The following is a 26,791-nucleotide window of genomic DNA, read 5'->3' as shown; positions in this document are numbered from 1 at the left end:
GAGCTCTCTCTAATGCTCCGCCTCTTATAGATCTTGACCATCAAAGCCTGGCCCCAGTGAATGCGGCACACACCACCTCCACCTCTGTGCCTGCCTCTCACCCTCACGACCCTGCTCTGTCTCTTAGGTCATATCGGGCAGTTCCCACTGAGGTGCTTTGGCTGAGCAAGATGCCTTTAGTTTCTCTGAAGTCCACCTCCACCTCAGGGGCTTCTGTGCCTACAGCTCCTTCCTACCTCAATGGTCAGTCCCTTCTGCAATCCTAGCAGCCCTGCATTTGCCACTCATCATTTGACATTCTCCACTGACACCTTTGCCCACCCCTAATGCACATACGACTGACTAGGTTATTCCTCAAGGGCGGGAGATTCCTTTCAGCCAATGCCAGATTTCTTTTTTTCCTGTTCCTCTCATTGAATTCCATTCTAACCTCACACCTTCCAAGACGTCGGTTGGGCTTACGTTGATTGATTCTGGAGTCCCTGTCCCAGTGAATCGCTACAAAAGTCACCTCTCAGGTTACAACAGCCTTTGCTGTTTGAAAATCCTCGAGTACAGAGCAACGTTGTTAGAGCAATTATTCCTGGCCCCATTCCACATACTTGTAATCCAAGGTTATGTATCAGTGCTTGCCCAGCATGACCCAGGTAGTAAGACGCTGAATCCTAGCTCCAGTTCAGGTCCACCAGCTACTGAAATGCCAGGATGCTACCACGTCATCCCTTCTCTACCCCTTCCACCGTTCCTACACCTAAGCACCTGTTTGCTGTGTTGAGGGAGTTGTTTGGTTCTGTTCCCATACCATCATGTTCTTGTTGGCTATCCTTGCCAAGTGTTTTGTTATGTCTGCAGCAGGTGCTACAGAAGTGGGCAGGGCGGCCATCTGAGAGTCTGAATTCTCTCCAACTCCTACACGGGGTGCTGCCAACCAGAGGATCTGAGCCCGGGACTAAAGATAGGCACAAGTGACATGAATCCTTGTGGACTTCAAGTGCCTTGCAGAGCCTCTGAGGAGGGTGACTGTGAAAGAACAAGGGCGACAGCAACAGCAGCTGCCATTTCTTGAGCACCTACCAAGTGGGAGGCATGATGCTAGTTCTTTATTTACATTATTTAATCCTTACAACAGATTTCTAAGGGAGGTATTATTATTGGCACATGAGAAAAGGAATGTTCAAAGATGCGGGGCCAAAGTATGGCCCACATTTGTCTGACTCCAAAAACAGCAGATAAATAGCAAACTTCAATTTAAAAAAAAAAACGTGATGATCCCTTACTCCCTGAAGGCAATCCTACCTTTGACTCTCCTTTTCCCAGGGGAAAAATCAGGAAAAGAGGAAAGTAGGGCAGGTTGTACCTCATACATAAACACACACACACACACACACACACACACACACACACACACACACACACCACGCGAACGCGCACACACACTTATATTTGTCACCAACACCCTGGATTTCATAGCTAGGATGGGCCTATAATGGGTGAGTTTCCCCATTCCTAGTCCCCTTCCCTGGTGCTAAATAAAAGTGAATAAATACTAAATAAATACAACTGGGGCCCAGGACCCCACCCTGTCTTCCCCGCTCCCTCCTGTGACCTGCAGGGTAGAGGGGGCAGTTAAATAGATGGGGTACTGTCAGGTAGGCTCCTTTCCATTCACCAACACATCACTGCCTCCCAGGGCAGGAAGCCAGGGCAGGGCCAGCCTGCGGTTTGGGGCAGAGAGGCAAGCAGGTCTCACCCTCTACACCTCCCTACTGTGTTTTAGCACGAGGCAGCTGCAGAAGCCCGCTCATTCTCCCAGATGAGTCCGAGGCCCCGGCGCCCCAAAAGGGCAGCCGGGACAGTGAGGTTATTTCCGGCCTGCCCAGGTTCGCTTCCGAAGGATCTCCAGAATCTCTGCCCTGCGTTGCAGCCAGTTTTGGGGAGGAGGGCGTGGCGTTGAAGGGACTGGCCGCGGGACAAAGAAACTGTACCGCAGACGTACATTCTGTGGGTTGCCAGCCACCAGAACTTGCAGCGTCAAGGGCTGGGCCAGCGGCCCATGTCCAGACAGTGTCTCTGAGGCTGCCGTGGCTCCGCTATAGCGCAAGCTGACTGCCCCAGGAAGTACCACATCTGTTGAGGAGGGCATCAGCGTGTATTCACCATTGAGGGCGTAAGAACCATCTGCTAGCTTCAGGGCCAGGTAGATGCTCTTGAGGCCAGATCCTCCCTGCTGCCGTACAAGGATATGGGTGGCTCCCGCAGGGATCGTGACCACATCGCTGTATCCGTACCTGTGAGGAGAAAGTAAATAAAGAACTGAGCATCACCTGAATCCCTTGAGCTTGCCTCACTGTGTGTGTCTGGGTGTGTATGCGTGCGTTAGGAGTTGCTTCTTCAAGCTTCATGCGGTCTGCGTCCACTCTAGAACAGAGCTACCAGCACGTGACCTTCCTTACTCTTATCTCTGGACGCTTATAACTGCTTTTTGAATGTCTTGCCAGTCCTGGCTTCCCTGGGGCCTGCCCAATTCCTACTCTTCGCTCGGAAGTCACCGCCCAAGGAAGCCTTCCCTGATGCCTTCAAGAGTTCTTGCGACCTCTCTGTTCAACATGTGGAGCATCCCACTGTAACCGCCTACTCCTCTGTCTCCCTGAGACTAGACTACAGAAAGTGTTGAGTCGGCCGGAAAGCCCTGGGCCCCAAGACTAGAACAGCAACCAGGAGAACAGAGCGGAGAAGAACTGCTGAAAGGACCTGAATTTTTTGAAGGAGCCTGACTGCTTGCTGCAGCTAGAGCCATTCCCACCGCACACCATGCACTTGTCAAATTTCTTTTTGGAGCCAATGATTCGATCACAGCCAGCGTGGATACAGCGGCCCTGGACACAGACAGAGGAAGAGTCTGGGGAACAGGGAGTTCCATCTGCCACCTGAGGAGTAGAGGAGGGACACCGTTAAGAGTGCTAAGTCAGCAGGGGTTTGTAAGCTAAACATCTGGGAGGTGGCATCAGAAAAGAACGGGTTAGGAAGGGATGTAGGGGAGGCCCATATGGGCTTACGGCCACGACGATAATGATACATCCAATTGTCCATTGCTCCTGCATTGACTACGAATCGAGCGATGCACAAAATGCTTTATGTCTCACAATTGCTGTGTAAGTAAGACTACTAAGGGTGAAATTGTGAGGTTTAGAAATATTACAAATTTGAGACGGCAAGGATTTTTAGTCCTAGCGCCAAACTCTGAACTTAATGGTACAGCCTCCAGATGGCCACTAGAGGGCACCAAACCTGTACGAATTTTCTACAGACTACTGGAGAAGGGAGGGCGTCCAAAGCTAGTAGGACTTTTTTTTTTTTTTCCCCTGCCTGAACCGGCCATTCTGTGATACAAAAGGCGTGTCCAAGCTTTAGTAATCTTCAGGAAGTCTACCCACTAAAGGACTGCCTGTCTGAGAATCAATACTTTGATAGAGGAGTCCATGGAAAAGAGAGTCAAGGATTTCCCTGAAAGGTCTCACCAAATGTGGTGCAAAAGAACAGGGGAAGGGAGAAGCAAACAGAGATACAAGCGGGAGCAGCTTCACTGGCCACTGACCCAAAACCAGACCTCTGTTCTCCTAAAACAGGACAACCATGGACAGACAAGGCTGAGTGGACCTGTATGCCGACTGCAGGACTGTAGGAATGCAGGACTGTAGGAATGCCAGCAATGATCTGGAGGAACCACTGGGAAGTGTATAGACCTCTACTGGGCCTGAAGGTTTCTGGTCCTCACCCGTGGCTCCAGTACATAGTAGTAGCCCAGTGCCCGGGCCTGGCAGGTGAGTTTGCACTGGTCTCGAGGGGCTACACCTGTGTAGCGCGGAACCCAGTCCATGGGCCCCGGAAAACTCTTGAAGAGGTCGGTTCGGTGGTTGTAGGCAGCACACTGCTCTTCACGGAAGGTCAATGCTATAGGCATGAAACAACAGTCTGAGCCTCTCTCCTCACACTGTCCCATACACCCTTCTGCCTAGCCCCTCAGAACTTTAGCCAGCATGGCATCTCTTCCTTACAGATTTCCAGGAATAGTTCTGGAAAGATAAAGACATTTCCCCAGAAGCAGAGACAATCAGCACCTTAGGCCAGCACTCAAGGCACAACCCTTCCTGTCCACCACCCCTTCCCAGGGCTCCCATTCCTCACACCCCTCACACCCCTCACCTGAGCCATGTGGGCAGTTCTTAGTGTTACAGGAGCGGAAGCGGGTACGGCGGCCCTCACAATACTTTCCACCATTCCGGGGGACAGGCTTTGTGCAGTCCCGGGAGGAGAATTGGACACCACCTCCACAAGTCCTGGAGCAGTCACCCCATGGTCCCCAGGGACCCCAGCCTCCAGCCTGAGGAATCTGCAGGGGCACAAAATGGAGGCAGGATGAGCACATTTCTCCTAGGCTTATGGTCAGGTCCTTTCTGCAGGCCTTTTACCCAAGTCCTGCCCTGAGGTCTCACATTGAAGTCCTTGAGCTGGTCCACGTGGAGACAGCGGCCACCCATACAGGCCTGTGCAGGTCCGCAGGGAGTACCATCGGCCCAGGGTGAGTGCTTAGTCTGACACATGGCATGGCCATTGAGGTGGCCAAAGCACCAGAGGGCAGCACAGGGCGGTGGCAGCTGTGGACAATGGCTTGAGTCAGGACCAAAGGTCAGTTGGCACTGGCGGTCAGCATCATAGTCCTTGCCAGGAAAAGTCACTGGCAGATGCAGGGGAGCCTCTGGTTTGTCTAAGAGGCAGTGTCCTGAAAGGGGAGTAAGATACAAAGTTAGCAAGAGCCTGCAATTTAGGATTACCAGTTAAAGCTGGGGCGCCTTCGTACCTAAGGTACCCTCAGCTACACAGTGTTGAATGCTTACTATGTGATCAGGGCTAGGAAAGCCCTGGCCCATAACATCTCATTTACTCATCACAGGACTGGGGGGCACTGACTAATTGCATCTAATTTGCCTGCTGGCCAACTACAAGCACAGAGAAGTGGAGTAACTTACAGACACGTGTCTGCCTGTAAACAAAGAACACAGTCAGCACAGGAACCAAAAGTACTTCTACCACCGCCACCAACACCACCACCATCACCACCATCATCACCACCATCATCACCATCATCATCACATCATTGTCATCATTATCATCATCACTACCACTACCACCACCATCATCACCACCACCATCATCACTACCATCATCACCATCACTGACATCACCATTATCATCATCATCGTCATCATCATGGTCACCACCACTACCACCACCATCATCACTACCATCATCACCATCACTGACATCACCATTATCATCATCATCGTCATCATCATGGTCACCACCACTACCACCATCATCACTACCACCATCATCACTACCATCATCATCACTACCATCATCACCATCACTGACATCACCACCACCACCATCATCATCATCATCATCATCATCATCATCATCATCATCATCATCATCATCATTGCTACTTGTAGAGGGTTGGCCTGATGGTACTTGTATTCTAATGCTAACACTGGTTCCTCAAGACCTGGCTACCCCCATGTTATTTTTGACTGGTGGGTAAAGATGCCTATAGCCAATAGTGTGCAGAAGAGACACAGGGGGTTTAGGGTTCCAGGTTTGGGAGTCAGAGGAGAACCAGAAGTGGGAGAAGGTAAGGAATGGAGGAGAAGCCCCCATGGATTAGTGAGTCATGAAATAATGGCCATGTGGGTTGACTAATTGGAGTTCAGAGCAGCCCAGATAAACATGGCAGATTATCTAATGGGATTATGAGCTGGGAAATAGGCATGGTAACATAGAGGGCAGATATCTGCTCAGCTCTTATCCTAACTATGGCTTATTATAAAGATAAAAATTGTATGTGTCTTTTATCTGGGGACTGAATATTCAAGGTGGAGTAGAATCCCCGGATTGGGATTAAAAATTCCTACAACCACTAGAACTATTTGGGTTTTCTTTTCTTTTTCTTTCTTTTTTTTTATGTACGAGTACACTGTGGCTGTCTTCAGACACACCAGAAGAGGGCATCGGATCCCATTACAGATGGTTGTGAGCCACCATGTGGTGGTTGCTGGAAATTGAACACAGGACCTCTGGAAGAGCAGTCAGTGCTCTTAACCACTGTACCATCTCTCCAGCCCCAGTATTTGTGTTTTCAAAACCATTTAAAAAAAATCACATTCACTTATTTATCGCAGGAGAACGGAGTTTGCACATGCCACAGCACATGTATGGGAGTCAGAGGACAACTTGCAGAGGTCAGCATCAGACTCTCAGCTTTGCCAGCAAATGCCTTAACCTGATGAACCATCTTGTCAGCTCTATGGAGCCTTGTGGGCAGTTTTACTTTATAGCCTCGGCTAGCCTGGAACTTACTATTCCACAGCCCAAGCTTGCCTGGAAATCATGTGACAATTCTTCTGCCTCAGTTTACCAAATGCTAAGATTAAAGGCATACGCTAGCTAGCTACCATGCAGTGTTTCTGTATAATCCTTCCTTTTTCCTCCCTCCCTCCCCCTCCCCTCCCTCTCTCCCCACTCCCCTCTCCCTCTCTCTTCTCTCTCTCCCTCTCTCTCTCTCTTCGAGATGTGATCTCCTTATATAGCCCCGGCTGTCCTGGAACTCACTACATAGACCAGGCTGGCCTCAAACTTACACAGATCCACCTGCCTCTGAGTGCTGGGATTAAAGGCTCATCTATAGGATTTCCTATAGATGCCCATCTATAGGATTTCCGAGAATGCTTCTAATCAGTTGCTTCGGGGAGCTGGAGAGACGGCTCCACAGTTAAGAGCATTTGCAGAAGTCTCAGTTCCCAGCAACTACATCAAGTGACTCGCGAACTGCCTCCAGTTTGTGGGATCCCACACCCCCTTTTTCTGACCTCCATGGGTACCTGCAAGCATGTACAAAATACAGTACAAACTTCTGTCTGGAGATAGTCATTCTGCACTCTTGTACACTTTATTGAATAACAAGGTGATCTACTGATTTATAGCCAGTCCATTTCAATCTTGGACAGCCGGTAAAGGGTCAGTTCTAATGTGTGGAGCCAACATTCGCATCCCTGTCCCCTGACCTGTGCTATTTGCTGTCATAGGAAGTGGGAACCACCAAGCTAAGACAGCAGCATTTCGGGGCTGGGGATTTAGCTCAGTGGTAGAGCGCTTACCTAGGAAGCGCAAGGCCCTGGGTTCGGTCCCCAGCTCCAAAAGACAGCAGCATTTCTCACCCCGTCACAGACAGCAGAGGAAACACAGGTGGGGGACTCAGTGTGGCCCACAGAGAATGTTCCAGAGTTAAGAGTCCAGTGAGAGAGCATAGGAATTGAGTCCCTACTTTGAGAAAGGTGTTACCAGCTTACCATAGCCATTGTCCAGGAAGTCAGTGATGAATCGGGCACTGCAGGGGGACCAGGGCTCTTCAGGGTCCACGTGAGCCATGACAGGAGCCATGACATGGCGAGAGGAACTCCCCTGCCCATTCAAATTAGCACACGGTTTGGAGTTATCATGGAGCATGTTGAAGACATGGCCTATAAGAGAAACGGTGCCGCTAGTGTCCGGTGGTTCCATCCCATGTCGACACTTCCAGGGCTCCATCTACACTTGGTTGCAGTTGTCAATGACCGGATCCACCTTCCCCCACCTCCCCAACCCCCCAGATCCCTCACGGGTCTCTGGATTCAGTGTGTAGCCCCTATTGCTCTGTCTTCTCTTCCCCAAAGGAAAGGTCCCTCTCTGCTTATTTTCCGCTGTAGTTGACATTCCCAACCCTCCACTCCATTCCCTTACTCTCTTCCCTTCCAAACGCATATACTCAGGCACGTACATACAGTTCAAAGTAAGCTTCCACCTGCTATTTTATTTAGTAGAAAAATCTATGCTTGTCCGTACCCAGAACACAGAGGGGATTCTGACCTTGGGCCTAGGGCTGGGGAGGACGATATCTTGGTAGCCCCATTCGTACTCTAGTGAGCCCCTTATATCCTTAGAGCATCCTCAGTCCCCCCTCATATCCACTTCAGGTGCCACACTGCCCCAGAGCTACCTTACCCAGTTCATGAGCGGCGGTGAAGGCCGACTGGAGCCCATCGTCCTCCACAATAGCACAGCTCCTAGCTGGGTCACACACTGTGCCCACATCAGCCATACCCAGAGTGTCACAGGTGGAGACCCCACACAGGTCCTGTGGAGAAGGAGCACAGAAGATGCTTAGGGCTTGATATCCAGATTAGTAAGGAACTAGATGCTGGGTACCCAGTGTGGTCAGGGCCCACATAGGCACCCCATGGCTGGGTGGCTGGCACCAGGCTCATGTGCAAACCCAGGGGCATCTTCTCCATCATGCTCTGTAGTGGTTGTGCCTCTCTCTGTGTTGTGGCCCCTTGCCTGTGGTGCTGAGGCCTTACCTGCCGGGTGAACAGAATGGCCGTGTCAAAGTGGTCAGGATCTGAGTCGTTCGGAGGGTTTAGGCCTTTCTGCCAGGTGCAGAAGCTGCGTAGGGTCTGGGCGGCACTTGGCCCCACTTGGGGCCCTTCCTGGCCCGACCCCAGGATTACTAGACGAGTCACCACCAAGTTGACAGGGTTTCGGATGCTTGGATGCTTAAAGGCTTTGGCAGCGGCGGCCATGACCGTCAGCAGGTAGTGCTTTAACCCTGCCCCGTGGAATGCTGCCATCTTGTCATCTGCCACCACCAGTGTCTCCACGAATCTACTCAGCGAAGCGAAGCGCTTGAGGATAAAAAGATGAGAGGAGGGTCGTGAGATAGCCTCCCAGATCCACGGATCTCACTCCCCTCCCTTCATTCCTGGGTCTAAAACTCAGCAGTTAGCTGGCCCTCAGATACCCCACAGGATTCCTGAAGTGACTGGTTTGGGCCCTCCCCCTAACCCCAAATCCCATTGCTTTTGTGGTAATGTTGAAGAATCAGCTGTTGTTCTGAAAGAAGAGAGGGCTTGCCACGTTTTCATGCCTAAGTGGGCCCCAGAGGTGAAAAGCAGCTGGGACTGCCTCGGGGAGGGGCGCCAGGGTCCCTAAGTGTGGCAGTGGCGGCAGGGGGCGGGGGCGGGGCATGTGTGTGTGTGTGTGTGTGTGTGTGTGTGTGTGTGTGTAGAGCTAGCGGGCTGAGCTGCGACGTGTCTGCCCTGTGTGGTTGGAGGAACAATTCAGTCAGCAGCTAGGGCCACAGCCAGATCTCAGCGTGGCGGGTGTGGAAGGAGTGTCTGGTCTGGATTAAAGCTAGAGAAGGGGTGGGGGAGAAAAGGGGGAGACCCAGGAGTGGGAGGGAGGAAAGGGTAGCGCCTCAGGCAGCCTCGCAGTCAGCCCACAGTGTGGGAAGAGAATTGACCCAGAGGTATGGGTTGCCTCTCTTCGCCTGCCTACTCCTGTCCTAGTTTGCAGTTTGCCAGAACAATTTTAAAGAACATCAGAAGCCAAAAACTCAATCCCTCAGGCCTCAAAGTTTACTCCTGTAGCTGGGGGTGGGGGTAAAAAAATCACTGGGGCAGAGAAAAGAGCCTAGGCCAACAGGCTGTTAGAGCTTTACTGCTGGGAACTGTGTCAGCAGGAGACTTCATGGCCAGGAAGGGGCGGGGTAGGGAGGGGGAGAGGTCATTCCGGCCCAGAGAATCTGACCTACCTCAGGGAATCCTCAGAGTAAAGCAAAGGACTGAAGCAGGGAGAAGCCAGGATTTTCCAAAGAAAGGGTGGCGGAGATAGGGAAAGCAGAGAGAAGGAGAGAAACTGGAAAGGTACAAGTGGAAGTGGGAGGAGAGAGGGTGAATAGGGGTCAGTAGGACAGACATGGCGGGAGGAGGATACGAGAAGGGATCTCCGGGGTTGCCTACCTTGGTTCTGCGGGAAATGGGACTGGGGCTCCCAGAAGGAGCCTTGACGTTGCATATGGGACCTCGGTTGCTGGCAGGACTCTTCCGGCGTAGGATGTGAGCCCCTGGTCCCCCAGCAGAGTTAAGGGCGCCTCCTTCCAGAGGCTGGAGGTGGAGTTCGGCCCCCCGGTACTGCAATACCCCCAATAGGGCTCCCCTGTCCCAGTGCAGAGACGCCACCGACTCCGGATCTCCATTGATGGTGCCAGTCAGGTAGGTACCTGGCTCTGCCCCACCCAGCATCTCAGGTGCCTGGCCCAGGTACTGTACTGTCAGCCCCTCTACCTGCACCCCAGGATCCTGCTCTAGTTCTAGTAACAATATCTCCCCAAAGGCTGGTAATCGGTACAGCAGCCTGGCAGGGACGCCTGAGCCAGGTATGATACTACTGCCGTTGAGCTTCTCTGGAAACACGATCTCCTCCTCTCGGGGGAGGGGGCTGGCTGACCAGGCTAAAGGCAGGAGGGAGGCCAGCAGCAGCAGCTGCTGCCACCGCTCCAAACCAGAGAAAGGCACAGTGCGGGGCGGCAGGCAGGGTTGGAGTCTTCGCAGTCTGTGCCCAGTCAAGCCCCTCCTGGGATGCAAGCCCATCCTGGACATGGTACCAGTGCTGCAGCTGGGATGGATTGAGGCCATCTGAGGCAGCAAAATCCTCCACACCCTAACTGTGGAAGGCTCCTCGTTAAAGCCAGAAGGGCTCGGACTTGTGCCAAAATCCGAGGCAAAGTTTTTAGAGGGGCTATGGACGTTCAGAGAAGATGAAAAATAAAACAGCCCCTGGGCTCAGAAAAAGTGCCTCTCTCCTCCAAAACTTCCTCCTGTGCCCTCTGTCTCAGGTCTTTGTCTCTCTGTGACTCCTTGGCTTCTCCCTCTGCTCAGCTGTCTGTCTTTGCCTCAGTGCCTGCCCTGTCTTTGCCTCCTCCTCCTCCTGTCTCTTTGTCTCTGTCTCTCTCCTCTTCTGTCTCTTTCGTTTCTGTGTATCTGTGGGTCTCCCCCCGGGTTCTCCCCAGCCTCTCTCCCCTCCAGCTCTTTTAAGCATCCAGAGCCTCCCTCTTTGTGTGATTGGCTGATCTGTAAGCTACTCAGCCAGTAGCTTGGTCACTGGGACTCCGAAGGGAAGGATGAATGTATCATTGCTTCCCAAAGACCTTAGTGGGTTTTTTTTTTTTCCTTAAAAAAGAAAGGAAAAAAAAATATAAAGGGACTTGCCCAGGGGAAGGGAATCTCTAGCAACCAGATGCATTTTAGGCAACGAGCCAGTTGATGACACATCCCAAATCCCACCATCAGCCTTCAGCCGTCTTTTTTTTTTTTTTTTTTTTTTTTTTTTTTTTTTGCATGGGATAGAGCCCCAGGGGAGGTAGGGACTGGGGGAAAGGGCCTGGACAGCACTCACAGATGAGAGATTCTGTCCTGGGAGAATTCACATCCCTCCTGTCCAGCCTGGTCTAGCCTACACTTGTATGTCATGTATGTTGCCCTCTAACCCCAGAGGCTAATCTGTTAGAGCCAGGTTGTCTGGGTTTAAAAGGAAGCAGGCAACAGGTAAGTAAGCATTAAGAGAGGAGAAAGGATGGGACCAAGCCTCCGGGAAGTAGAGGTGGTGGAGACAGAAAAACAAGGAGACAGCAGTGAGAACTTTGTTAGAATGAAACAAGAAGGAGATGGACGACAAAGGAGGAGTGACTACTTTTCTTTTTATAGGAGGAAGACCTAGAGAGGATCTGCTCTTATCCCGCCCCCGTCTCTCTCTCTGTCTCTCTCACCCCTACCCTATCCAAAGCATAGAGCCATTCTGCTCTAGGCCCCCTCCTCCCCAACTTCCTGGGTGCCCATTCCCCTGGCTTAGCTCCCAGTAGATTTCCCCAGGCTTTTGGCCCTGTTCCTACCCAACTACCCCAGCACACGCCCACTTCCTCTAGTCAGCCAGCCCCTCACCTAGACAAGACCTGCTCTCTCTCTCTCTCTCTCTCTCTCTCTCAGAAATCCAGAATTAATCTCTGTTACTCCCTTGACCCTCCCTACCTTTCAAACCCAATAGTTCCTGGAATATCATCGAGTAATCTTTGACTCCTCATTCCCCATGGGGGTAGGGGGCAGAGAACCTGGGATGGGGCAAGGACTCACTCCACCCTGTGGCCACCCATTTCCCCAGGAAATCCCCAGGAAGGAGAGTACATTCAGCAGTCCCTTCCCTTTCCCAGAGAAGCACCACCTCCCCTGCCCCTGTCCCCTTATTCATCCTCTGCCTGGTCACCTCCTGTCCCCCACATCATATCCATCAGAATGCTTCCTCTCTCCTCTCTCTCTCTCTCTCTCTCTCTCTCTCTCTCTCTCTCTCTCTCTCTCTCTCCCTTCCTGCTCCAGTCACTAATACCTGTCCTGCTGCTATCACTTCCTGAATTACCCACCCTGTGGTGACTTCCAGTCTCACCTCTTGACCCATCACATGCCCTGACCCTCCCTGGTCCTGAGCAGAGGGGCTGAGGCAGGAGGAGGCAATCACACAAGGGATGGGGGGACCCGAAGGGACAGGGGCAGGAGGAGCTGTCACCAGGATACTCTTATTGCCCCTTTCCATCCCCCCATCTGAGCTGAGAACAAAGAATATGACTAAGCAGTGAAAGACAAAGGGCCACAGAGTGGCAGCTACAGCCCGTGGGGGTGCGGGCAGGAGAAGGCACAAAAGACGCAGTGTCTTAGGTAGCCCCCCCCCCCCCCAGAGCACTCATCCCAGTTTCAGTCCAAACCACCCCCAGGGCTAAGCAAGCTAGAGTCTGTCTTGACTTCGAATAGGATGGATTAATAAAAAAATGAGTAGGGGGTTGGGGATTTAGTTCAGTGGTAGAGAGCTTGCCTAGCAAGCGCAAGGCCCTGGGTTCGGTCCCCAGTTCGGAAAAAAAAAGAAAAGAAAAGAAAAGAAAAGAAAAAATGAGTAATCCACTTTCCCACCATCATCACATTTTGTTTTGTGTTTAAACTATATAGCAGGGGGGAAAGCCCAGACAAGGAGAGGGGCTTGGAGAGGGTAAGGGGACCAAGCCTCTGCCCTGACTTTCTGAGGATCACCTTGTCTACACCAGGTCTTGGTCATTTCCCCCCCCCCCCCCCCAGGTCTTGGTCATTTCCCACAGCCAACGGATCTCTGGTCCCACCCTTTGGTATGGTTCCCATTAGGTCAATGTTCAGTCTAGAAATCTGGCTCTCTCCTCTTCCTCTGCAGTTCAGAATTCGCAGTGCCACTCCCCTGGTCTGTCTGCTCCACCCAGCTGCACCGCTGGTGGGCTATGGTCCCAGGGATCCTGTCTGGGAGAGATGTGGAGGAGGTCTCTTTCCAGTGAGAAAATTGTAGAATCTCAAAGAGTGGGTGGCCCAGCTGGAGCTGGGCTTAGAGACAAAAATCAGTCTCTAGGGCAGGAAAACTCTTTGTAAATACAAAATTAGGCACAGAGTCCTAGTATTATTACATTTCTATGCTGTCAGTTACTTCTGAGGAAGACTATGACAGGTAAGACTGTCCTGAATGGAGGTGGGATACCAGGTGTTGCTAAGGGTGCTTCCTGAGTCTGTGATTTAGGAATTACAGGGATTTAAGAGTCACTGTCAGTGCATCTCCCCCTCCCATTTGTAAAATGGTGTCCCCACACCCTTGCACCAATTGCACCCTTGCTCTACCAATGTTTGTGGCCTTGGCTGTCTATTCCCTTTTGTTTTGGCGAGCTCTCAGACTCGACTTGCCCAACTGCAATTGAGTCCCTTTCCACAAGCCCGATTCTGGAAATTAACACTTTTGGATTTCGTAGTAAAGAGATAGTCATCAAAACTTGGGGCTTTAGTCGGAAAGCAGGACTACCGAAGGAGAATGACCAAGATGGGAAGGAACGCCCACACAGAGTGTGCTTAGGGGGCCTCGTGGGAGGGTAGTTTCTAAGGTATATTCAGGTCACAGAGAATGGATTTAGCGGGAAGTGCTGGGTTCGGCGTGAAGTTGCCTCAGGAGAGAACAGTTAAGTTATGCCCAGAAAAGCCGTGGGAGTGATGCCCTAACTAAAGATGACAGCAGTCGTTGTTATTTAAGCGTGAGTGAAGCTGAGAAGCAGGATCCGGATGTTGTTCCGTTCGCAATTGACCTTCCTGCCAGCTTCCAAGATGGTGACTCCATTGTGCCAATAGAGGGGAAGTCCATAAGGAGGCGCGCGTGAGTCACTTCCGCCCGGTTCTCCTTCCTAAGGTCTGCAGCCCAGTAAAGATGGCGGCCCTCAGGGCTGTGTGCAGCCTCCGCGGTGTCGGGGCCCAGGTGCTGCGGGCCGGGTCTGGGATTCGTCTGCCGAGTCAGCCCAGCAGGTGAGGAGGAGGCGGCTCCTACATGCGTTCTCTTCAAAACTGGAGTTTCTCGAGTCTGAGGACATTTCAAGGGCTCTGTGACCCCTGAGGAAAGAATGACCCAGGCCTATAACCCTCCTTACGCTGACCAGATTTCTTAGGTTCCTAGATGCAGTCAGCTTCCTGTGGCGGAGGATGGGAAGTAAGGGAGATGATTTTATTTTTATTTTTTGTCAGAAGCGAAATATGTAGCGTGAAAGACCCTACCCTTCAAATGATTAGAGCGTACCTCCCATATCCGAAGGAGACCCCTCTCTTTTCTGAGCCCTCCTTCCCCAGTTCCTCTCTTCCCTCTTTCGCTCGCATATGCGAGGTTGCACTTTCCCTCTTTCCTCCCGCCTTCCCTACTCCCCCCGCCCCCATCTCTTAGTAATCTTAAGTTGACCATGAATAAATGATGTTCTCAACATTTTTATTCAGGAGGGAGCCTCGATCCCGGCTTTGTATGTCCCAAACGTATGTGTCAATGACTTGGTATCGAAAAGTATAGCTCTGCAATTCCGGCCATCCTTCCTTGGGCTCACATAAGAGTGAATAGCATATTTAGGAATATATGTGTCTATACAAATATATGTGCGCCTGCACTAACAAAGAGTGAGAAAAGGCCATGAATTTGAAGAAGGGCAGGGAGGGGCATAGAGGGTTAGAAGGGAAAAGGAAGGGAGAAATGTGATTACATTACAATCTCAAAAACTGTTTTTGAGAAGTGGATAGGAACCGTGGAACCAAGCGTACTGTTCATGCCCCTTGTATAGGATCTATCTTTAATTCCTCAGAGGTGCTCGGCGATGGCAGCCAGATATAGAATGGGCAGAGCAGTTTTCGGGAGCTGTCATGTATCCCTCCAAGGAAACAGCCCACTGGAAACCTCCTCCTTGGAATGGTGAGTGCTGTTTCAAGTTGTCAGAAATCTTTGCTGATTTGTGTGTGTGTGTGTGTGTGTGTGTGTGTGTGTGTGTGTGTGTGTGTTTTAATCCAGCATTTCTCTGTGTAGCCTTCAGTGTCCTGGAATTCACTGTGTAGACCATGCTGGCCTCGAACTCAGAGATCCGCCTGCCTCTACCTCACGAGTTGCTGAGATTAAAGGCATGCTCCTCCACCGCCTGGCTAAATATTGATCTTTAAATGCTATTGAGCGAGCTCCCTGTCGAGGGCAAAATGTGATGATATCAGAGATTTATCAGAGAGAGAAAGGAATGATAGACATCCTCAATACTGAAAGGTCCTTACCGTCCTTTAATTAGTGTCAACTTTTTCCTGATTCTATACACTTCCATCTCTCTGTGGACAACATGATTTTCCTAATAGCATTTGAATGAAACCCACTTATATATAAGCATCTTTCCCTCATTAAAACTAGGCGTTTGGGGGCTGGAGAGATAGGAGTTAAGAGTACTTCCTGCTCTTGCAGAGGATCCAGGCTCAATTCATTTTTTTTTTTTTTTTAAGATTTATTTATTATATATGAGTACACTGTGCTGTCTTCAGATACACCTGAAGAGGGCATCAGATCCCACTATAGATGGTTGTGAGCCACCATGTGGTTGCTGGGATTTGAACTCAGGACCATCTAGAAGAGCAGTCAGTGCTCTTAACCACTGAGCCATCTCTCCAGCCCCCCAGGTTCAATTCTTAGCATCCATATGAGGTAGCTTACAACCACCTATAACTCCAGGTCAGGGAGATCCCCTGCCCTTTTCTGGCCTTTTCAGGCAGCTGCATATAGGTCATAAACATTCATGCATATAGGCAAAGCACTACACATAAAATAAAAAATAAGTCTTTAACATAGAAGATCTAAAGCGGGTGTTGGGGATTTAGCTCAGTGGTAGAGCGCTTGCCTAGCAAGCGCAAGGCCCTGGGTTCGGTCCCCAGCTCCGAAAAAAAGAACCAAAAAAAAAAAAAAAAAGAAGATCTAAAGCGATGCCTTATCCTTAAAACAAAGCAACAGTAATGAAGCAAAACCCAACCTATTAGTGTAGGAGGTCTTTACTATTTTATGGATTCTTTTTCTTACTCTTTACCCCCCCCAGCCCCCGCCCCATTTCACCCCCTATCACTAGAGAGAAGAGAGAGAAAGATAGACGTGGAGAGAGAGAGAGAGAGAGACCCCTGAATATAATTTCCTTCCTTTTGTTTCTTCTTTGAGCACGGCTACTAAAAAACTGCAACCAACCCCATACCACCCCACCCCCAAGTACTCATCAACTATACCCCGCCTCTTGGGGCCCTAGCATTTATATACCCCCTAAAGTTTTCAGAATTCCAAGTGTCCTACAGTCACAGAAACTATTTGCAGCTGGGAAAACCACGCCTTTACTAGAGGCAAATCACAGCCAGCTGCTGCAGACAGTCTGAAGCAGCCCACATTCCCACACCTGGGATTAAAACAAAAGCACATTCTTACAGTAGTTCTGTGTTTAAGAAACCCAAATTGTCTCATGACAGAGATCTGGCTTCATGGTTACGGGAACCTGGTCTTGGAGAGGACCTGAGTTCAGTTTCCAGCACCCACATGGCAGCTCAGAACCATTTTGTCAATATAATTCCAGTTCCAGGAAATCTGATGTTCTCTTCTGCCCTCCAAAGGCACCAGAACCAGATGTGTGTGTGTGTGTGTCTGTCTGTCTGTCTGTCTCTGTCTGTCTATTTGTCTGTCTGTCACACACACACACCACTCATACATAAAATAAACCTTTAAAAGGAAAGAAACAGGGTGTGTGTGTGTGTGTGTGTCTGTCTGTCTGTCTGTCTCTGTCTGTCTATTTGTCTGTCTGTCACACACACACACCACTCATACATAAAATAAATAAACCTTTAAAAGGAAAGAAACAGGGTGTGTGTGTGTGTGTGTATGTGTGTGTGTGTGTGAGAGAGAGAGAGAGAGAGAGAGAGAGAGAGAGAGAGAGAGAGAACGCACGCGAGAGCAGGGTCTTACTGAAGTGTCCAGATTGGCCTCAGTCTGGATCTTCCTGAGCATCCTATATGCTGGGATTACTTTCCCTCTTGGTCTTTGGTTTCTATCAGTGGTACTCAGATTGTCCTTCAATATGGAAACTATTTAGTCATCTAAATAGTTTAGATGACTATTAGAGTTTTTCCTCTCTCTTGTCCTCCATATCTTTGTCCAGTAAGTCACGAAACCATGTAGATTTTCCCATCATTTCTCTTTTTTAATTAAAAACAATTCTCTTTAGATGTAGCTCTCTGTGTCTGAGTGTTTTGCCTGCATGTGTCATTACGTACCACATGTGTGCCTGGTGCCCATGGAGTTCAGAAGAGGGTGTCAGATCCTTTGTCACTAAAGTTCTGAATGGTTATGAGCCCATCACTGGATAGTCTCTGCCCACCAGCCGCCCAGTTATGACACAGAGACAATTATCATTTATTATAGCTCAGGCCCTCGCTATGTTTTCCCAGTTAGCTTGTATAATCTAATTAACCTGTTTGTTCTGATCTAAGTTCCACCACATGGCCTGTTAGTTACCTCTCACTGGGTCCTGGCACCCATACCTTCTTCCACATCTGGCAGGCAAATCTCCTACCTCTGCCTCTTCCCCAGAGTTCGTGTCTGCACGGAACTTCTGCCTGTCCTCTCCTGCTTTGCTATTGGCCATTCAGCTTTTTATTAAACAATCAGAAGGTGATGGAGAAACACTGATAGGTAATCCTTCATAAAAACAACAATACCAAAGTTGGCTCATACTCACATCTCTTCTGGGTGCAGAAATACACGATTACACAGTGCACAAGAAATTGTCCCAACATGAGCCACCATGTAGTTGCTGGGAACCGAACTTGAATCTCTTGCATGAGCAACAAGTGCTCTTACCAACTGAGACATCACCTTTCTGGCCCTCCCTTGTAATTCTTTTTTTTGATTACTTTAATTTTTGTGAATACGTCTGAGACTTTGCTTGTCTGTATGTGTACCAGGCAGCTTTCTAAAAAAGACTTATGTATGCGATGGTCTGTCTTCATGCATGTCTGCACGCCAGGTTGTAAGCCAAAGTTCCTAACCACTGAGCCGTCGTCTCTGCAGCCCAAACCAGGCTGTTTTCTAAGGGCAGTTGTGTGCACAGTTGCCTACAGAGAACAGAAGAGGGCATCACATCCCCTAGAACTGGAGTTACATATAGTGATTGTGAACCACTTCTGTAGGAGGGCTGGGAACTAAACCTGGCTCCTCTCCAAGAACAGCCAGTACTCTCAACTGTCAAGCCATTTCTTCAGCTCTTCCTTTTAAAACCCATCACCCTGGGTTCGTATACCCAGCATGGCATAAACTGGACTTCTCAGCACTCAGAAAGTAGGGGCAAGAGGCTCAGAATTTGAAGGTTACCACTTTCAACTGTGTAGTGGTAGTGAGTTTGTGGTGGCCGGAGCGACTTGGGATCCAGTGTCAAAAACAGCAAACATCCTGTCATTTAGTAGTAATATTTCTCTTTTCCCCTGGAGGAGCATGTAGTCAGTCCTGTCATTTAGTAGTAATGCTTCTCTTTTCCTCCCCACCCCCATGAGGAACATGTAGTCCTGGCTGTCTTGAACTCACAGATGTACCTGCCTCTGCCTTTGCCCACATTAAAGGCATACACTACCATTCTGAGCTTAAGTATGCATTTCTCACCGATTGTCCATTTATCAGATACATTTAGATATATCATGATACTTACAGATAGGATGGCAAGGCCCAGTGGTTAAGAGCTCTTGAATAAGACCTAGGTTCAATTCCCAGCACCCAAACATTGGTTCACAGCCATCTCTAACTCTGGTTCTGGGGGTCTGATGTCTTCTGACCTCTGTGGGCTCCTGCTCACATGTGGCACACATATGTATGTACACACTCAGGCACACCCATATCCATAAAAAGTTAAATCAGTAAATGTTTGTCCGCTGTGGCAGCACATGCCTTTCTCGTTCCAGCGCCTAGGTGGTGAAGGCAGGCAGATGTCTGACTTCATCGTGCTTTAGTTCCAGGCTAGGTGGAGCAGCAGTAGTGAAACCCTACCTCAAAACAAACAAACAAAGAAAAAGAAAAATCGTAGCCAAGCCTGGTAACACAGGCCTGTAAGCCCAGTTCTTCAAGAGGCTGAGGCAGGGGGATCATCAAGGGTTCAGTTGTAACTTGTGCGGCATACAGAATGAGTTCGAGGCCATCCTGCATAATGTAATGAGGTCCTGTCTGAGTGGAAGGAGGTGGGGTGTAGCTCAGTAGTGGAGCCCGTGCCCAGTGTACACAGTGGTCTAGGTTTAATCCTCAGCCAGAAACCAGGTAAAAGATGTTCTGTGGCAGTGGTCCTCAGCCTTCCTGACACTGCAACTCTTTAATACAATTCCTCCTGATGTGGTGATCCCCCGCCATAAAATTATTTTTGTTACTACTTCATAACTGTAATTTTGCTACTTTTATAAATTGTAATGTAAATATCTGTTGTCTGGCGGCCTTAGGTGACAGTGAAAGCATCACTTGACAGGGGTCTTGACCCACAGGTTCAGAACCACTGTCCAAGGGCTTATAGAAGGAACTTCATGATCCCTCTCATTGGGAAACCCAGAGCTTCCTTTCATTTTTCTCATTGTTAGCCGTCTTCCTAGTTATTGGAATGAGGGTGCTAGCAAGGTATGGAATGTGAGCCGAGAGTATGTGGAGAGCTGTCTGTCCCTTGGGGATCCCCAAGGGCATTATCATTTGGCTCTGACCTATTTCCCACTTCTCAGATGTGGATGTTTTGAAGGAGAAAGTGGTGACCAACGTGACCCTGAACTTTGGGCCCCAGCACCCAGCAGCTCATGGAGTCCTGAGACTCGTGCTGGAATTGAGTGGAGAGATGGTGCGGAAATGTGACCCTCACATCGGGCTCCTACACCGAGGCACGGAGAAGCTCATCGAGTACAAGACCTATCTGCAGGTGTGGAGGTGATCAGGGGCCTACTGATGACGTGGGGCTGTAGCTTGAGACTGGAGGGTTTTGCTGTCCCAAAGCTTCAGGGCAGGAGGGTGATGAGGATAGTGCTTTGGGGTTAGTACTGGATGCCAGCATGGAGAAGGTGTTGAAGGATGTGGGTCAGATGGGTTCTTCCAGCATCCTTACCTTACAGCTGGGCCCATTCCCAGCTTCTCTCTGTCTGAGTTTTGGCTGGCTATTTTATCATTATTCTAGTGCCTCAGTTTCCCTCCTCTCCTTTGAGTGCGTCAAAACTAGTGTCCCTGAGGGTAGAGAAGGAGGAATGAGACGTCAGCTCTTTGGGATTCACAGCTGATTCTTATGTCTTCCCACTCTCTTGAATTTGTTTTCAAAACACTCAGTGAGTCAGAGTGACCGGAGGAGGTATGTGACAGAGTTTGCAGTCGTAGAACTGTGTGACCTAAATAGTTGAAGGTCAGGTTTGAAGGAGTTAGATCTGGAATAGATTCCAAAGGTTGGTTTTGTTTGCTTGTTTGGTGTTTGTTAGTTTTTCTTCTTACTGTTATGAAGAGAGGCCCTGGAATAAGGGCTTAGACTCAGCTCTGTGACTTCCTCTAAGAACCCTAAGCAGCAGTGGCTTCAGGTCCCAGCTTTCGTGGGTTAACTCCTGTAGCGTCATCCTGCTAATGACACCAGAACCAGAACAGGCTGTCCCAGTGAGGATTTTAACTCCGCCTTCTTCCTGGAAGCTGGAACTGGCTTAGACAGCTGGGACTTAGCTCTCTTGACATTCTGGGCAAAAGTTACTGTAAAACCGATTCCTTTTCTCCTTCAATATCTCAGTTTTAAGGGACTAGGGGGAAAAAGAAGTATGAGGCACTCTGAGAAAGGTTTCAGTGCCAAAGTCAACTTACATTGGCTTGGAAAAGCCTGAGTTTTCAATTTTTAGGAAATGTTATGACTTCGTGGCTGCAATTATTATTAGAAATTAGGGGGCTGGGGATTTAGCTCAGTGGTAGAGCGCTTACCTAGGAAGCACAAGGCCCTGGGTTCGGTCCCCAGCTCCGAAAAAAAGAACCAAAAAAAAAAAAAAAAAAAAAAAAAAAGAAATTAGATTATACATGGTCCCCTCCACCCCCCCACCCCCCCACCCCCCCACCCCCCCACCCCCCCCACCCCCGTGTATGTTTTGGCATTTTGTTTTGTTTTGAGACAAGGTTTTACTATGAGCTCTGGCTATCCTGGAATTCACTATGTAGACTAGGCTAGCCTCAAACCCACAGAGATAGTTGATCTGTATCTTGAAGATACTGTATAATTTTGTGCCTTGTGTTTCATAACATAATTTGGCCATGGTAAGAGTATTTTTACCATGGGAATTGTCAAACATGATAAATCAAAGTAATGATAAATTTCCAATTATTTTAGATAGCCAGTTTTTAAACACTTTATGCTAGTTTTAAATAAGCATGTTACTAGTTTTGGGGAAATTTCATCCTGCTTTGCTGGGGCACCTGAGACTCTAAAGGTAAGTACTGACTTTCAGTGCCTGTCAAGAGGCAGGTTTCTAGCAGCAGACAGTGGACTCTGAAGTCTGTTAGATGTGACGTTGGTTCCCTATTTTTCCAGGCCCTTCCATATTTTGACCGGTTGGACTATGTGTCCATGATGTGTAATGAACAGGCGTATTCACTAGCTGTGGAGAAGTTGCTAAACATCCAGCCTCCTCCCCGGGCGCAGTGGATCCGAGGTATGTTCTGCTCCTTATGTCTGCTCTCCACTGTTGAACAAGGGCGTCTTAAGTGCATTGAACTCAACTTTGATATGTAGATTCCAGATTCCACCCAGACTGATCTGTAGGATGAGTCCTTGGCTCCCACACACTTCTTTCTTAAAAAAGGAAAGAAAAAGAAAAAAACCATGATGATACACATTTGTTTATTTATTGTGTATGTGCATGAGTATGAATAGTGTATGTCAAGGCATGTGTGGGGAGGTCAGAGGACAACTTCTAGGGAGCCAGCCTCCTCCTACCCCATGGTTCCAGACTGGTTAGCAAGCGCCTTTCTCTGCTGAGCCATCTTTCCAGCCCCTTCCGTCATTTCCTGTCTTTCTATATCACAGTGCTCTTTGGAGAGATCACACGGATTTTAAACCATATCATGGCTGTCACCACACATGCCCTGGACATTGGTGCCATGACGCCTTTCTTCTGGATGTTTGAAGAAAGGGAGAAGATGTTCGAGTTCTATGAGCGGGTGTCTGGAGCCCGTATGCATGCTGCTTATATCCGACCAGGAGGAGTGCACCAGGTGAGTGAGGCTCTCCCGCCTGCACGCTTCCTGCTCAGGCACTTTCCTCTGTGACCACTGGAGGGCAGTGTGGGCTGATGGGACTCTATTCCTATAGAAGGGGTGCTGTAATGGGAATCACCACTTGGCTTCTAGGACCTACCTCTTGGGCTTATGGATGACATTTATGAATTTTCCAAGAACTTCTCTCTTCGGATTGATGAGGTGGAGGAGGTAAGATAGAAATCAACCAGAAGAAAATACCTTTTTTTTTTTTTTTTTTTTGTTCTTTTTTTTCGGAGCTGGGGACCGAACCCAGGGCCTTGCGCTTCCTAAGCAAGCGCTCTACCACTGAGCTAAATCCCCAACCCAAGAAAATACCTTTATCTCCCAAAAGGGCTTGTGGGGTTTTGGTATCCAGTGGTAATTAGCACAGAGGCTTTCGGAGATTGTCATGGAGAGTATTAGCACACTGGATTTCTCTATCCATAGATGCTGACCAACAATAGAATCTGGCGAAATAGGACAGTCGACATTGGGGTTGTATCTGCAGAAGATGCACTGAACTATGGATTCAGGTAGGAGAATATAACGTCTTTCCTCAGGGGTGGGAGAGGCCATAGAGAGTTACAGCCCAGTGTCTTGGTTTCAGGTGTGTTTGGTTCCCTCCCCTCCATGCCTAGGGTTTCTGTCCCATGACCGAATGTGGGGAGGGAGGTGGGAAGCACGTGTGTCCCCTCTTGAGGATGGTCCTCTGCCCATTATACCCCATAGTGGAGTGATGCTCCGAGGCTCAGGCATCCAGTGGGACTTGCGGAAGACCCAGCCATATGATGTTTACGACCAGGTGGAGTTTGATGTTCCTATTGGTTCTCGAGGGGACTGCTACGATAGGTAAGACTCAATCGTTGCTCAGGTCTTTGTTCTTGCCTGACTTCTCTTCGCTGGTTTCTTTGCTGTGTCCCGGTATGTGTAGGAGCCTGTGAAATGAATGTGTTACACTTGGTAGAGTGTGAATTAGCATTCACGAGCCCCAGTGTGCTCCTCACCACCATACATACCAAGTCAAAGCGCTGTAGGCGCCCCTTCCCCCCACCCCCGCACCTCCCATACCACCATCTTGTCTTAGAACTAGTTTGGACTGCATTTGTAGCTGAGAAAGCATAAGTTAGGGATTAGCCTGTCAGTGATTGAGTCCGGAATCCTCCTGACCCAGCGCTCTTCCTGTTTACTGACCCCGAGGAAGATTGCTACTGCTCTTCTCTTTGTTTATCTTTCCATTGACTCCCTTACTCTGCAGTCCAAACTGTGTGTGAGAGGGTAAGGAGGGAAAAGTACAGGCCACCTTCTGAAAAAAAAGATGACTTGGAGAAGGACTTAACAGTAGAGTCAAGCACTGCAGGGTTCATATGGGCAGCCACACCGAGCAGAGAGGCTGTACCAGGAGAAACTGAGGACCATTTACGGAACATTTTTCAGGTCTCCCAAAGGGCTTCCATCCAGACTCGTGCTTACTCCCCTGTGTGCTTCTCCGTGTTCTAAGTCTGCCCATTTCAGGTATCTGTGTCGTGTGGAAGAGATGCGCCAGTCCCTTCGAATCATCGAACAGTGTCTGAACAAGATGCCGCCGGGGGAGATCAAGGTTGATGACGCCAAAGTGTCCCCACCTAAACGAGCAGAGATGAAGGTTGGCCGCAGGGAGAGGGAAGAAAGGTGGGGTCTTTGCAAGGGACCAGAAGGCATGGAGCATGGGCCTGGGATTAAAGCCTTCCTTTCTGTTTAACTTTTTAAGACTCTGAACCTCTCACGGGGCTGATCTGGTATTCTGTCCTCACTCTCCCTGACTTACATGTGTGTTGTTAGTCTCCCTGAAGGTACAGATTGCTCTCTCAGGAACGCCCAAGACTAGAGCTTGGATCTGGTTTCCTTCTGTTTTGTTTTGCTTTCTTTTTCTTTTTCTTTTTTTTTAAGATTTATTTATTTATTTCATGTATGCGAGTACACTGTTGCTGTCTTCAGACACACCAGAAGAGGGCATCAGATCCCATTACAGATGGGTGTGAGCCACCATGTGGTTGCTGGGATTTGAACTCAGGAGCTCTGGAAGAGCAGTCAGTGCTCTTAACTGCTGAGCCATCTCTCCAGCCCCTGTTTTGCTTTCTTTTTTTGAGACAGGGTCTCTGTGTAGCCCTGACTGTCCTGGAACTCTCTTTGTAGACCAGGCTGGCTTCAAACTCAAGAGGTCTGCTTGCCTCTGCCTCTGCCTCCTGAGCACTGGGATTAAAGGTGACCAAGTGCTGGAATTAAAGGTGTGCACCACAGCACCCAGCTGGATCTGGTTTCTTGATGCTCCCTTTCTTTCCCTCAGACGTCCATGGAGTCACTAATTCATCACTTTAAGCTGTATACTGAGGGCTACCAAGTTCCTCCAGGAGCCACATACACCGCCATTGAAGCTCCTAAGGTGAGAGAGAGGAGGGGAAGGAAGCCTCTGGAGTGGGTGGCCGGAGGCAGAGAGTGAACGAAGCACTCCCTCCCTAGTGACAGAGGTGTAAAGGGAAGCCAGACAGGGTTTGGTAGCAGAGAGCTTTTCCTAACTAATGGGGCATCCACCTTCCTTCCCTGGACAGGGCGAGTTTGGGGTGTACTTGGTATCTGATGGCAGCAGCCGACCTTATCGGTGTAAGATCAAGGCTCCCGGTTTTGCCCACCTGGTAAGACGATCCCAGGTTCTAACTGCAGCACATTAATAACTTACTGACTTTGCTGACTATTGTTATTTTTTTTCAGCTGTTACTTAAAATTATTTAATATTTATTTTTGACTTGTGTGTATATATGTATGCCACATGAGTGCAGGTGCCTGCAGAGGCGGAAAGACCCCAGATCCCCTGGAGCTGGAGTTGCAGGTGGTTCCTAACCACCCGTTGTTAGTTTAGGGAGCCAATCTTGGGTCCTCTGCAAGAGCGATACATGATCTTAGCTGTTGAGCCGTTTCTCCAGCACCTTGCTTTTTTGAGATAGGACTTTGCTATCCAGCCCTGTTGTGTCTAGAACTCCCTGGTGGCTAAGGCTGGGCTCACATTTAGTATCTCCTGCCTTAGCCTTCCAGGGATGAGGATTACAGATGTTTATCTCCACACCCAACTCTTGGGTGAGATTTGCTTTGCTTCATTTGTATAATTAAGAGAGAGTTTTGCTACATAACCCGAATCAGCCCAGAACTCACTATGTGTGAGGGCTGTCCTTGGACTTGCTGTCATCTTCCTGCCTTAGACTCTCAAGTGCTACAGTAACAGACATGAGCTCCTGTGCCTGCCTATTTGAGGATTTTGGCTTGAGGCTTTTGTTGTGGTGGTGTTTGTTTTGTTTTGAGACAGGGACAAGGTCTCTGACTGGCCTAGAATTCTCTCTGTAAACTAGGCTGGCTTCACTCTTCCCCCGTGCTGAGGTTAGCAGTGTGTACTACCATGCCGGCCTTTGGGTGGGATTTTTAAGAGCTCTTTTCTGCAAATGTGGGTTAACACTGTTCCTGTCCCCATCTCTGCAGGCAGGTTTGGACAAGATGTCTAAAGGACACATGCTGGCAGATGTCGTAGCCATCATAGGTATGAGAACATTTTTTTTTTTTTAAGATTTATTTATTTATTATATATAAGTACACTGTAGCTGTCTTCAGATACACCAGAAGAGGGCATCGGATCTCTTTACAGATGGTTGTGAGCCACCATGTGGTTGCTGGGAATTGAACTCATGACCTCTGGAAGAGCAGTCGGGTACTCTTAACCGCTGAGCCATCTCTCCAGCCCCGAGAACATTTTATTATATAGGAATAAATATAAGACAAGGGGTTTGGAATTCTGTTTGGGAGCAAAAGCCAAAGGCTTCCTGTTGAGTGTAAACTGTTTGGGCCTGAGTGTCTTGGACATCTGTACTCTGAACCTCTGGTGATGACATTACATTCTCTAACCTTTTAGGCACCCAGGATATTGTATTTGGAGAAATAGACCGATGAGCAAAAGCACAGCCTGTGAGCTCCCTTGCCTGTCAGCTGCTTCATCGAGCGAGGCCTTTGTGTGGTGGGAAACGAGGCTGTGTTTCAGCAAACATACATGTACTCGTTGACTTAGCTGCACAGGCTTTCTGTGCATGTACTAGAAAAGGAGAAATTATATTAAATTAGCCACCTTTGGCCCCTAAACTCAACTTCTACTGTGTCTTCTTGGTGTCTTGCTTGCTGTCTTTCACTTTGCATTTCTCTGACTTAGGTTTTAGTTTTC

General features: G+C 49.2%; 2 protein-coding genes across 7 annotated transcripts; one reads left to right on the top strand and one right to left on the bottom strand.

Moving 5' to 3' along the window:
* Positions 1 to 1,078: 1,078 nt before the first annotated feature.
* Adamts4 (ADAM metallopeptidase with thrombospondin type 1 motif, 4) lies at positions 1,079 to 10,568 on the bottom strand. The gene is given in 9 exon segments (NM_023959.1): positions 1,079 to 2,288; positions 2,752 to 2,927; positions 3,776 to 3,951; positions 4,204 to 4,390; positions 4,494 to 4,780; positions 7,407 to 7,577; positions 8,098 to 8,230; positions 8,454 to 8,777; positions 9,894 to 10,568. Coding segments are annotated over 9 exon segments (2,556 nt in total). The 3' UTR covers positions 1,079 to 1,861.
* Positions 9,665 to 26,712, top strand: Ndufs2 (NADH:ubiquinone oxidoreductase core subunit S2). 6 transcript variants are annotated; one of them, XM_063272126.1, is made up of 14 exons: positions 9,665 to 9,797; positions 14,011 to 14,276; positions 15,092 to 15,198; positions 20,034 to 20,224; positions 21,851 to 21,971; positions 22,346 to 22,533; positions 22,669 to 22,746; positions 23,005 to 23,090; positions 23,287 to 23,406; positions 24,070 to 24,199; positions 24,881 to 24,976; positions 25,143 to 25,226; positions 26,062 to 26,119; positions 26,489 to 26,712. In XM_063272126.1, the coding sequence occupies exons 2-14, from the start codon at positions 14,182 to 14,184 to the stop codon at positions 26,524 to 26,526; spliced, it is 1,392 nt and encodes a 463-aa protein (XP_063128196.1). In that variant the 5' UTR covers positions 9,665 to 9,797; positions 14,011 to 14,181; the 3' UTR covers positions 26,527 to 26,712. The 6 variants fall into 6 exon arrangements, with proteins under 6 accessions (XP_063128196.1, XP_063128195.1, XP_063128193.1 ...); XM_063272125.1 differs by having other exon boundaries at positions 9,666 to 9,797; positions 14,164 to 14,276; XM_063272123.1 differs by lacking the exon at positions 9,665 to 9,797 and adding an exon at positions 10,006 to 10,145.
* The last annotated feature ends 79 nt before the right edge of the window (positions 26,713 to 26,791 follow it).

This window comes from Rattus norvegicus, chromosome 13, assembly GCF_036323735.1.
Source record: "Rattus norvegicus strain BN/NHsdMcwi chromosome 13, GRCr8, whole genome shotgun sequence".
Taxonomy (NCBI): domain Eukaryota; kingdom Metazoa; phylum Chordata; class Mammalia; order Rodentia; family Muridae; genus Rattus; species Rattus norvegicus.
This window is presented reverse-complemented; position numbering and strand designations above follow the sequence as displayed.